The 10,628-nt window shown below is 43.5% G+C and overlaps 1 protein-coding gene across 1 annotated transcript in view; it reads right to left on the bottom strand.

Moving 5' to 3' along the window:
• Positions 1-2,928: 2,928 nt before the first annotated feature.
• LOC119448598 (uncharacterized) overlaps positions 2,929-10,628 on the bottom strand; it is a 34,467-nt gene continuing 26,767 nt past the window's right edge. The window contains exons 5-6 of the mRNA XM_037711831.2: positions 9,295-9,512; positions 2,929-3,077 (exon numbers count right to left, since the gene is read on the bottom strand). Coding sequence (XP_037567759.1) covers positions 2,959-3,077; positions 9,295-9,512 — 337 coding nt within the window. The 3' untranslated portion in view covers positions 2,929-2,958. The remainder of the gene's footprint in view (positions 3,078-9,294; positions 9,513-10,628) is intronic.

Raw genomic sequence — 10,628 nt, 5'->3', positions numbered from 1 at the left:
CAGCGTCTGCTTGCCTTCCTGTTACATGCTTCGTGGTTGGTGGATTGATGCAAAAAGTATTTTGACGCCGTAACCATAAGCTGCGTTTACATGCATGCGACAGCAGGGCTTCGCTTTACCTGTACGCTTTCCCTGCAGTTACCTTGCAGCCTCCTTAGCAGGTAATAAGGACGAACGCCCTCATAAATGTTCAGCTGCGGCACAGCGTCTATATATACTTGGCGTTTGCTCGTGAGTCGCTATACCGTCATCCAGTGCCATGCTAGAGCGGGGTAGTAAATTAATTATGCAGTGAGCAATTAGGCCTTTATAGCGTTCCGCATCGCCAAAACATACCTAATGCTTTGGCCTCAGCTTGAGAGGAGACTTAGCGATGACGGATTTTGCCGCTTGTTTCTTGCCGACAGGGCGGAGAGCCAGTGACAAGCGCGAATTCGGATCGAAGCGGGTGGTCGGCGCTGTACGGGTGCTGCCATGTTGCTATAGGTGATCACGGTAAGGGTAGCCATTACGGTTACTGGTGGCAACTACCACAGCAATTCTCGGTATACGACGTGCATGCGCAGAGGTCTTAACATGTCAAGTGTCGCTGTGCCGTATCATGTAGCGAGCAAAAATAAAACTTTCTAATGTAGCCAATAATCAGCCAGGTACGCCCAGAACTATATACCGCTGCGCAAGGATATTGCCTGTGTACGCCTCGTATCTTCGGCAGTGCTGGCAACAGCTTGTGAGATGGAGTATAGAAACTCACTATACTCGTATTACCACGTACTCTTTGCCAAGTTCTCTCTCGACTTTTGTGACTATATTTGTTATTTGTTCAGCGTTCAAATTTGGACTGGCCATTCTTCGATCCTTGCTTTCTTTCATAACTACATATTCCATTTTCAACATGATGCGCTTGTGGTCACTCCCTATGTTGCTATACCCTTTCTCGTCAATGACTATTTCTCTCAACTTATCATAAATTCCTTCTGTCATCAGACAGTAATCAATGGTCGATTACCTATTTCCAACTTCCCACGTGATCTGGCCATCACGCTATAAAGAGGCTGTGTTGCTCACAATTCACATAGATCTAGCATGAACTCCCCGTTGTTGTCGGTGTAACCGTCTAGATTCTGTATGTGGGCATTCATGTCACCTTACAGGATAATTTCGGAATCATTCCAGAAACTCTTAATATCAGCACTTAGGCATTCTACTAACTCTTAATTCTTCTCTTTGCAATTTTTTTCCCGTCCACAAATACGTTACGCCCAGCCAAGTTTTCTTTCCACTCATTATGCCTGATTACCAAAGATGCTCTGGACACTATGAATTTACTGTTTCCCATTTGGCTCCCTGATGTATGGCTCCTTCCCTTTCGTTGATTGCGCGTCTCGTCTGGATCGCAACTCGTCGTAAGCGCCTGCGCAGAGTAGCAACATGGCGGTGCTCTTGCGGTTGCCGATCTCACTGCATGGGCGCTTTTCTTGTAGATCTAGTCGTTTATATGAACTCAACTCCATGTTCTGCTCTTACGCGGTCCGCGCGTAGCAGACAAGAGAAGAACGAAGCCAAGTAGTTGCGCTAAAGCATGCTGTGTTTTGCTCGGTTCTTTGATAAGTGTTGCAAGCTTAAATAGATCGCTTCCATCTGATACCGCCTTGACTTTAGTGCCTGCTACGCTATGCAGTTGTCGTGATGTATGCTGTTGTGTTTCAGTCGTGGTTTGAGACTTCCGCGCAAGCGCATCGGTTTTGCTATATGTTTTGTTGAACTTACACGTAACTTCTTATCACGTATGTGATAGTGGTTATGCTAGTTTGATGGTGGATCAGTGGAGCGGTGAAATGTCTTGTTCTCATATGCGGTCTGGTTATGGCAAAGGGAACAAGAAGTGTTCTATCTTCTTGCCACCTGCGAGCTAAGAATGATTCAACGAATGCAGCGCGAATTAAGAGGGAGAGAGACCTTTATCAAGGAAGGGCAGATTTCTAACCGTTTTTTTTTTTTTTTTTACAGGTGGCCTACCCTTTATTTCAGGTATTTTTAATATTAAGGTCATATTACTATTCCTGTCTGTGCAAGGCTGACTACCTTATTATACACTATTTCACTTGTTATCGGTTCCTTTCTCATCTTCGATTATTCATTTATTTTTTTTTAATGCGTAAACATGTCTATGTCTGCCCAACGAGGAAAAACGTCCGTCCGTCACGTTAGACGAATTGCTGTAAAGAAATAATGTATAAAACAAAATAAATTCCGAAGGAAGAACGTTGGCGATGATGAGTTTTGAACCTATGACCCCAGGCTCAGAGGCCGAGTGTCTTACCCACTGGGCTAAGCACAGATGCTGCTAGAAGGTGAATATATCAGAACCATATGAATGTGTTGTACCGGTGGTAAAAATTTCAGAGAGCAGTGTCTGAGAAGGCTTTGTTGAAAGATTTGGTGAAGGCAGAATAACGGTCATCTCTAGAACCACACGTAGGGTTCGAGCATTTTAGACATCAGGAAAATTCCGATTTGGCGAAAATTTAACGCCAAACGCGCCACATCCCGGATGCGTTTCGGTGGTCGCGGGATTATACGCGAGCTTATACTGGTCGGATCAAGCAACACTGAATGAAACCGGGCTGCGTGGAGATGAGCAAGGGGCACAATGCTTACGCTTACTTAGACAACTCCCCGAGGAGTTTCTGCGTGAATTATAAAATTCTCATATTACCACCTGGTTCGTGGCCTATCCCCCATAGTCGGTTCGTGCCATTAAATAAGGCATCATCGTCATCATCATCACCACTACTAGTGACCCTTTATTACCCCAACACATTCTTCTTCTTTCTGGGGTTTAACGTGTCAAAACCAGTTCTGATTACGAGGCACGCCGTAGTGGAGGGCTCCCAACGCATTCAAGAGACCACGAATTTAGGGAACAGCACACTTTAATTTAAATGCCTTTTTTTTTCAGTACATGGTGATGAAAGCATAAGGAAACACTGGAAATTGCTTGAGAGCGATGATGATGAGCAAGGTCACAAGGGATGGGACCATGAATACTGTGGGAAGAGAGTCAGTTGCTTTCCCTGCAAAAGATAGAAATGGCAAAGAGGGTTTAAGCGCGAAGAAAGTGAAGGACATGTCACATTCATTTTGTATTCATTTACTGTTTCAATGCAATCGCTACCTTCCGTATTTTTTTCTTTCGCTTATTCTGAGGCAGCTGAGCCATATTGAAGTAAGATTGAATTCTCTGAAATTAAATGAACGCTTGCTAGCACAAGCTCGCGGTTCCATCCAAGGCCGCATTTCGATAGGAGCGGAGTGCAAGAACACTCAATCGGCTCTCAAAATTTAGGTGCACCTAAAAGAACTCAAGAAACACTATAGCACGGTAGAGAAGGGCAGGCGCGCGTGCAAGCACGGACAAAGGTGCAACGAAAATGACAACACAAATGCTCTTTTCGTAGTACGTGTTTGCGCGCCTGCACGCCTGCATGTCCTTGCGCATTTAGAATCCCCACCAATTTGCTCAACTTTCAATCGTTCTAAAACCATATCCCTCCACCGGCGGTATCTCTGTAAGTTCCAGCGTTGCTCGGGAACGTTAAACCCAATCAATTTTATACGCATAGGCGTATTTACCGTGCACTTGCAAAAGTGGAGGGGCAAAGTATGTCATTCCCCCCCCCCCCCCCCCCCCCACACACACACACACACATACTTTTCAAAGCGGGCACTGTCGGCTGCACGGGGTGGGAAATTTAGGAAAACAACAGCTGAGGCCAAAGTTTATTTCTGAATATATTGCCAACGCAAGTAATGCTTTTCTTTATTACGTATCTCCTGCTTGGGCAACGAGGATTGTCTTTCGTGCTTCGACGCGCGGGATGCCCCATACCAGAAGTTCTCTTATCAAATTTCAACATGCGCTTCTTGCATGATGCCTAGATTTCCCGGACCGCCTAATCATACTTGAAAGCACAAAAACAGACTGCTACATTTAACCTAAGAGCGAGTGCCCTAATCAGCCCAATCGTGACTTAATCATGACCCAACCTAATCAGCCGCGCCCAACGATTGCGTGAATTGCGGCATGAAATCGCTAAATTATAAAATACCAGAACTATTGAATCTCTGTCCAGAGATTGTCCACATAGCGTTGCAGTCTGTCTCTTTTCACCATCAAACAACAACAAAAAAAAAAGCATATTACAGTTCTGACTGTAGAATTTCATTCTGTAGTCATGAGTTATCCTAGATATGTTAGTAAAAACGACCTGGTCTCATGTGCAGAACCATTGTAATACAATTACAGCATTGACCTGAATTTTTTCTATCGGTATGTGTTCTGAGGTTGTCAGTCCATTTCATTTTCAGGCTGTTTCTACATAAGAGTTACGCTAGTGCATGTTCCCTGGCAGGAGAAACAAGAGCAGATATTTCATATTTTGAGAAAAATGGGGGCCGTTTTCTGGGTGATGCATAGCGAAAGTTAGAATTGTGTAAGTTACTTATGTGCTTTGAAAATAATGACTAAATACTCACTCTCTCCCAGTTTTTGTGCGTTATACAAGTCATTTGGTTGATTTTCTCGGTTTTCTCGGTAAATCATATGCGAAGCATGGTGCTTATAGTTCGTTGAAGTAGAAAGAGTGTTCTGTGTGACGAGTGATAAATGTTTAATCGGTGTAGGTTCATTACAACCTTAGCAGAAAATTGCTTATTCAAGCGTTCCAGGGTGTCATACTACCGTTATTCAAAATGTTTCCCAGACTGCTAAAACGCTTGCACGAGATACAAACTTCAAATTCGTTGCGAAACTTTGAATTTCCTGCTTTAAATGAAACCGGTGCAAATTATTACTGAACCCTCACTTTCCCTAGTTCCGTGCGTCATACGAGGCTCTTAGATTATTTCTCCTGTGCCTTTGGCGAACTATAAACAAGGACCCGCGTTCATATTTGAGACAAATTAGGGGCAGGGTATCGGTAATGTGTGGGCAACGTCTAAATAGGTGGGTTAAACACATTTTTTGCAGTATACGTATGCAAATGGAACGGAGCATGATTAGTATGTTTTACAGAGGCGTAAAACTTAGAACGCTGCCTTGGTATAATTACAACGACAACCGAGGTCAAATGTTTCGAACATAGAGGAAACGCTACGCCAAGTTTCTGTGCGATGTTAAATGTGTTGATCAAATACAGGCTTTTCAAAAAAGTCGCAGTTTCGCCCGAAAGGCGAAGCATCAATTGCGGTAGCAAATTAGTAGAGAGCTATACGGATTAAGGATAGTAGTTTTATCGGCTGTATAAACTTAGACACATTCGCTTACTAACTGAATTAACAAGCATGGTGTCAGCGCGCACAAGCAAACACTCGACGATCCCACTCGACGACCGTAGACAACCGCTGCCAAAAAGCTGGCGTGAGCAAGCGCAGCAGCAGCAGCGAGCGAAGGTTCGTGGGGTCTATCGCTTCAACGAGCGGCGAAAGCAAAGCGCATACAAAGCTATGAGCCGACTGCAGATCGCCTTCAAAATACGGTGCGGGTGACCGCCCGCCCGCAGCCACTCAAAATACAAGTGCGCAGTTGCGGGCAGAGTAGAAGACAGCCCCTCCCTCTCGCGTTGCCTACCCACTTTCCTCCTTTCGCGTGCGAGACTGAGTCGCCAGTTCCCCTTGCGCCGTTGGTGCCGCAGCACGACGTCCCCCACCCTCCCTGCTATTCCACCACGGCCTTTCGCGGGACGGTCGCGTTTACTCTCCGCCGTGCATTCGCTCTCCGTGAAAGCGCGCATCCCTCGCGCGCTTTCATTCCCACATACTGCACACGGCGACGATTTTATCGCCCTTGGACTTCATACGGAACCCCACGGCGACGATGACGACGACGGCAGAAATCCGCTTGGAGTGTCCATATAATTGCTATCGCAATAAAAAAATAAAAGTCTTAAGCAAGTGTTCGAAAGGGTCGCGTTGCCGTTATCAGTTATGTCTCCCAAATTCCTAAGAGATCTCTGCGTTTCAGAAACTTTACAAATAGAAGAAATGTGCGCACCTTAAATGCAATGTGTCATGCCTGATATATTGCGTTCGCCAGGAGTCCTCAATGAACTAAACTATGCAGTATCCTTAGGTTTGGTGACGTGAAAGACCAAGTAATGGGCGATATGTGTATGAAAGTTATAAAATGGATGGGTAATTTGGTCTTTGGCCATTAATTATGCATGCAAGTGCTTTAGAGCGTTATGAGTGTCCGACGAGAGGGGCAGAATTTAGCCCGCTACCCTGGCGGAGCTACAAAGGTCACCGAGATCAAATTTAGCGAAAATTAGTGGAACACTATGAACGCGAAGTAAGAAGTATTGATGTATCACTGGCTTTTTAAAAATTTGTAACAACTGCTCGAAAGCGTTACATGCGGGCAAGGTTTCAAACAAAGCAGTCATACACGGGAAACTTTTTAAACGATGCAATTTAATTACAGGAAACTGAAACTCTTATTGCAACCACCCGTAAGAAACAGCTTCGCTAGAAATTGGGTTGTAATCCTGCAAGATCGCACACATCTGCGGTCGTTTTTTCTTTAGAATATTACAAGTATTTTACGTTGATTGTGCTTTGTTGTGTATAACCTCGTCAGTACTTATGTCTTAACTAGCGATAAATTTGTGCTATAGATATAAGCATCAACTACTGTTTTTTGTTTACCTAATAAAATTGTTTGTCACAAATATGTATCTTTATATGCGCCGTACTGCTACTGTGCGGAGTCAGATGCGCCTATCAGGCACTCATTGCTTTTTGTCCCTTCATAATCTTGAGTTTGTACACAATATCAAGCAATAAATTCAAATAATTGTTTGGTCTCCCAAAGATGACCATGTGTGATTGATAATCAGGTTTGGTAATTATAAAAACTGACAAACTGACAGACGCACTATAATAATATATGTATATACACAGGGTGTCCCAACTATCACGCAGCACGACTTAAAAAAAGAGGAATGACGTCACACGAATCAAACCTAGCGCGTATTGTTTCCAGTACAGTGAAGTAGCCGCCAGTAATTATTTCGTTACTGAGATTTAATTAGGTAATTGTAATTAATTATCTAACTCGATAAGTACTGTGCTAATTATCAAAGTGTCAATGAGAAAAGTGTAGAGCACCATGAAAAACTACCGATACAGCACTCTGTTACTCAATACGTGCTACATAAATGTATTTTTCTGAGTGTGAAAGAAGCCCGCGAATACACGCAGAATGGCCGCTCGAGGCACTTTGCGTGTATTCGCGGGCTTCTTTCACGCTCGGAAAAATATAGGAAGATGGTCACTACTTGTGCCCGAGTTTATAACAGACCATGTGGAGATAGGTCTATCGCTGAAAGTGACTGACTACAAACAAATGTGGGTGTTCTTGGGTTCTAGTGCATGATAAAAAAATGGTTAGCAGCCCAATCTCACAACCGTTTACCATTGGAGTCGGTCTTAAAACTCCACGGTACGATGGGAGTTGAAGCCCACGGCAAAAAATGATATCTTTTCTACAGGACGTAATTACTGAATCAAGAACTCTAGTATTCTGAATACCTGCGGGGAAATAAACATCAACTAACGTTAGTGGGATGCAGCCTGGAATAGAAATGCCTATAGTGTGACCTAGACAACGGTTAGGTCGCAAGTATCTTTATTGTCCCGAGCCAAAGCCCCACAACGATGGTCTCAAGTCGTGATGATGAGTATGAAGCGTAACTATAATGCTCACGATATCTAGAATTTCACTTTCTGAAGTCATCAGGTGGCAAGCCATTTTATCCCGGTGCGTAATTTTTGAAGAAAATAAATATAGCTAGCTAAGCCGACACTGTGAGAGGGATGGTCTCAACAAAATGTACGGCTTACCCTTCGGCAGAAATTTACGGCCAGCTTCTCTTTTCTTTTATGAGCGACGTCATTATATGACTACTCCGATTCTTGTATGTGTGCAAAATTCGCTCTATCATGACGGCTCATTTTGTGACGTCATGGGACACAGGGAATTTTGCACACAACATGTAAGAATTGGAGCTAGTCATATAATAACGTCGCTCGTAAAAGAAAAGAGAAATGAGCCGTAATGTCCAGCATTTCGAAAGCAACTTTAGTATCTTATCCCTTCCAACCTTCATACTATAATATACTGTGCGATAAACGTGTTGTAGAGTTTTTAAAATTTCAAGAAATATATGTCGGAACTGCACCCCGACTGAAATCATGCGTGTTTCAGAACTGCTAATTTGTCGATACAGACTTGCTTTTTAATACAGGAGAAAGCCCTCTGATCCCTGAAAAGCAGTGTTGGTAACTTTCCTGTTTTTTTTTTACAATGTAGCCCAATTAAGTCGCGGCCCAATGTGGTCTATTTTTGAGCAAAAAAAAAAAAAAAAAGTCGCCAAGTACGTGAAGACTTTCTCGGAATCATGTATTATTTATGTTTATTTGACCATATTGTTCCCAGTCTTCTATTATTTTCAGAACTATATGCTTTGAATTACGAGTTAACAGTCGGAATCTGGAAAGGCAACGTCGCGAAAAAAGCGTCGAAAAAAAAAAAAGAAAAAGAGCATCGTCTGTTCAGTGTGCACTAGCTGACAATCTCGCGATTTAGCGGCGTCTACTTATTCGGTGATCTGAGGAGCATGATCTGAGATGATCTGAGATGATCTGACGAAGCGGTCGGAAGCGTTGATTGGCCAGCAGTAAGTGACTAAAAATGTCGGAAAGGCAAAGTTGTCGGTGACTAAGAATCACCGCATTCCACGCATATGTGGAAATCAGTGATAAGCGAAACTTTCTTTGATGTTTACTTAAGTGTCTTCACCTCTTCTGTACAGCTCAACGCTCCTCGCTCAATGTACGCTCTAGTCCTACTTTGTTCCGTTCACTTCTTTTTCCACACTCGGTTGCATTTGTTGCCGGCTTCTTTCACTTAATTATTGCCACTTGTTCTGCTCATCTATTCGGGCACCAACCGAGTGGCACATACCCGTCCGGAGGAATTGGCCAATAATGTTCAGGTATCCAGAGCCACATGCAGTGACCAAAGTTGTCTATACGGGCACATAACCAGCGGCCCAAGTTGTATGCTCGGCAAGACAGCAGCAGCCAGCAGCTAGCACCCGAAACGTGGAAGGGGCAAACATCCCTTTAATAACTCATTGAATTTAAGCCTTTTCGCGAAGTTACCAACACTGCCGTAAAAGGGGTTTCTCCTTAGAGTGACATAGACGAGGCCACTTCTGCTATACTTACTGCGCAAAGCTGAGTTCGGGCTGGAGCCATGGGGTGCGGATGGAGGCGCGTCAGGTGCACCATTAGGTGGTTGAGGTGCTTGAGGTGATTCAGGGTTAGCTGGACCAACTGGTGCAGGTCCGCCAGCTGGTTTTTTGACCGTGAACACCGCAGACATAATCGGCGCCGAACACGGTGTCTTCGCCGGTGTACCCGTGGCCTTCAGGCACACGATTCCACTGAAAGATAACCGTTCATATATAGCAGGCAACGCTAACGAAGGCTGGAGAGACTTCTTCCACTGCTCGCATTCACGACCAAGGAAGTGCGTCACACGTGACTTAAATATATGCATATGCGTCTTGTAATGCGATGTAACGTTAGATCTCACACGTCTGTCACAAAGTATTATTACCTAGAACGTGTCGCACATCACGTACTGTTTGCCGAAATCACCGAAAGAGCGGCCACAGCGCATCGCTTGTGCTCGCTACCGAAACATAGCACATTGGATACTGGTAGCACAAACGTGCACAAGTACTTTATTTCACGAAACTTTACGTCCACAAGTTGTAGTTGTAATACCGACAAGTTGTAGTACATAGGAATTTTTTTTACACAATACAGAATTTTTTTTAATCGCTCATGGCAGAGAGCACAATTCTAATCCTTGAACTGGATTACTAGAACAGGCGAACATTACTTCCACGAGAAATAAAAATGAATAATCGACTAATTAACGAGTTTTTCGCTAACTCAGTCTTTACTAATTACGTTCCGGCACATTACAATTAACGAATTGAAGCCACTCGGTTTGCAAGACATTCCAGTTAAAAAAAAAGAAATTATGAAACTGACACCTGTTTCGAGATGTGCGCCATCAAATTTGCGGTAACCTTGCAGTGTTGTTTCACTTACTTCTTTGTCAATAGGTCATTTTAGGTATCGAAGCACAAAAGTATGGCTGGAATGCCAATATTCGCACATTTAGGAAATTAATATCTCGCAACTGGTGTCATCATGAGAATCTGAGAATGTAATGCGCCTTGCGAACTCACCCAGTTACAATTCGCCAATTTCAATACGTGCCCAAAGATAATCAGTTCAGAACTTAATTAGCGCAATTTCGTTAATTTGTCGATCACGCATTTTGAATTCTCGCGCAAGTAACGTCGACCTAATGGAGTAATCCACTTCAAGGAATAGAATTGTGTTATCTGCCACAGGCGAGTTCTTAAAATTCTCCGGAGTTCAAAAAAATAAACAAAAAAAAACAAATACAAGAATTAACTGGTAGAAAGTAATTACTTCTAAGAAAGCGTCGCCAACTGCAACAAAATTTGAATCTTCCTCCC

This window comes from Dermacentor silvarum, chromosome 4 (genome assembly GCF_013339745.2).
Source record: "Dermacentor silvarum isolate Dsil-2018 chromosome 4, BIME_Dsil_1.4, whole genome shotgun sequence".
In the NCBI taxonomy this organism is placed as follows: domain Eukaryota; kingdom Metazoa; phylum Arthropoda; class Arachnida; order Ixodida; family Ixodidae; genus Dermacentor; species Dermacentor silvarum.
Note: the sequence above shows the minus strand (reverse complement) of the source record. Positions and strands in the feature narration are given on the sequence as shown.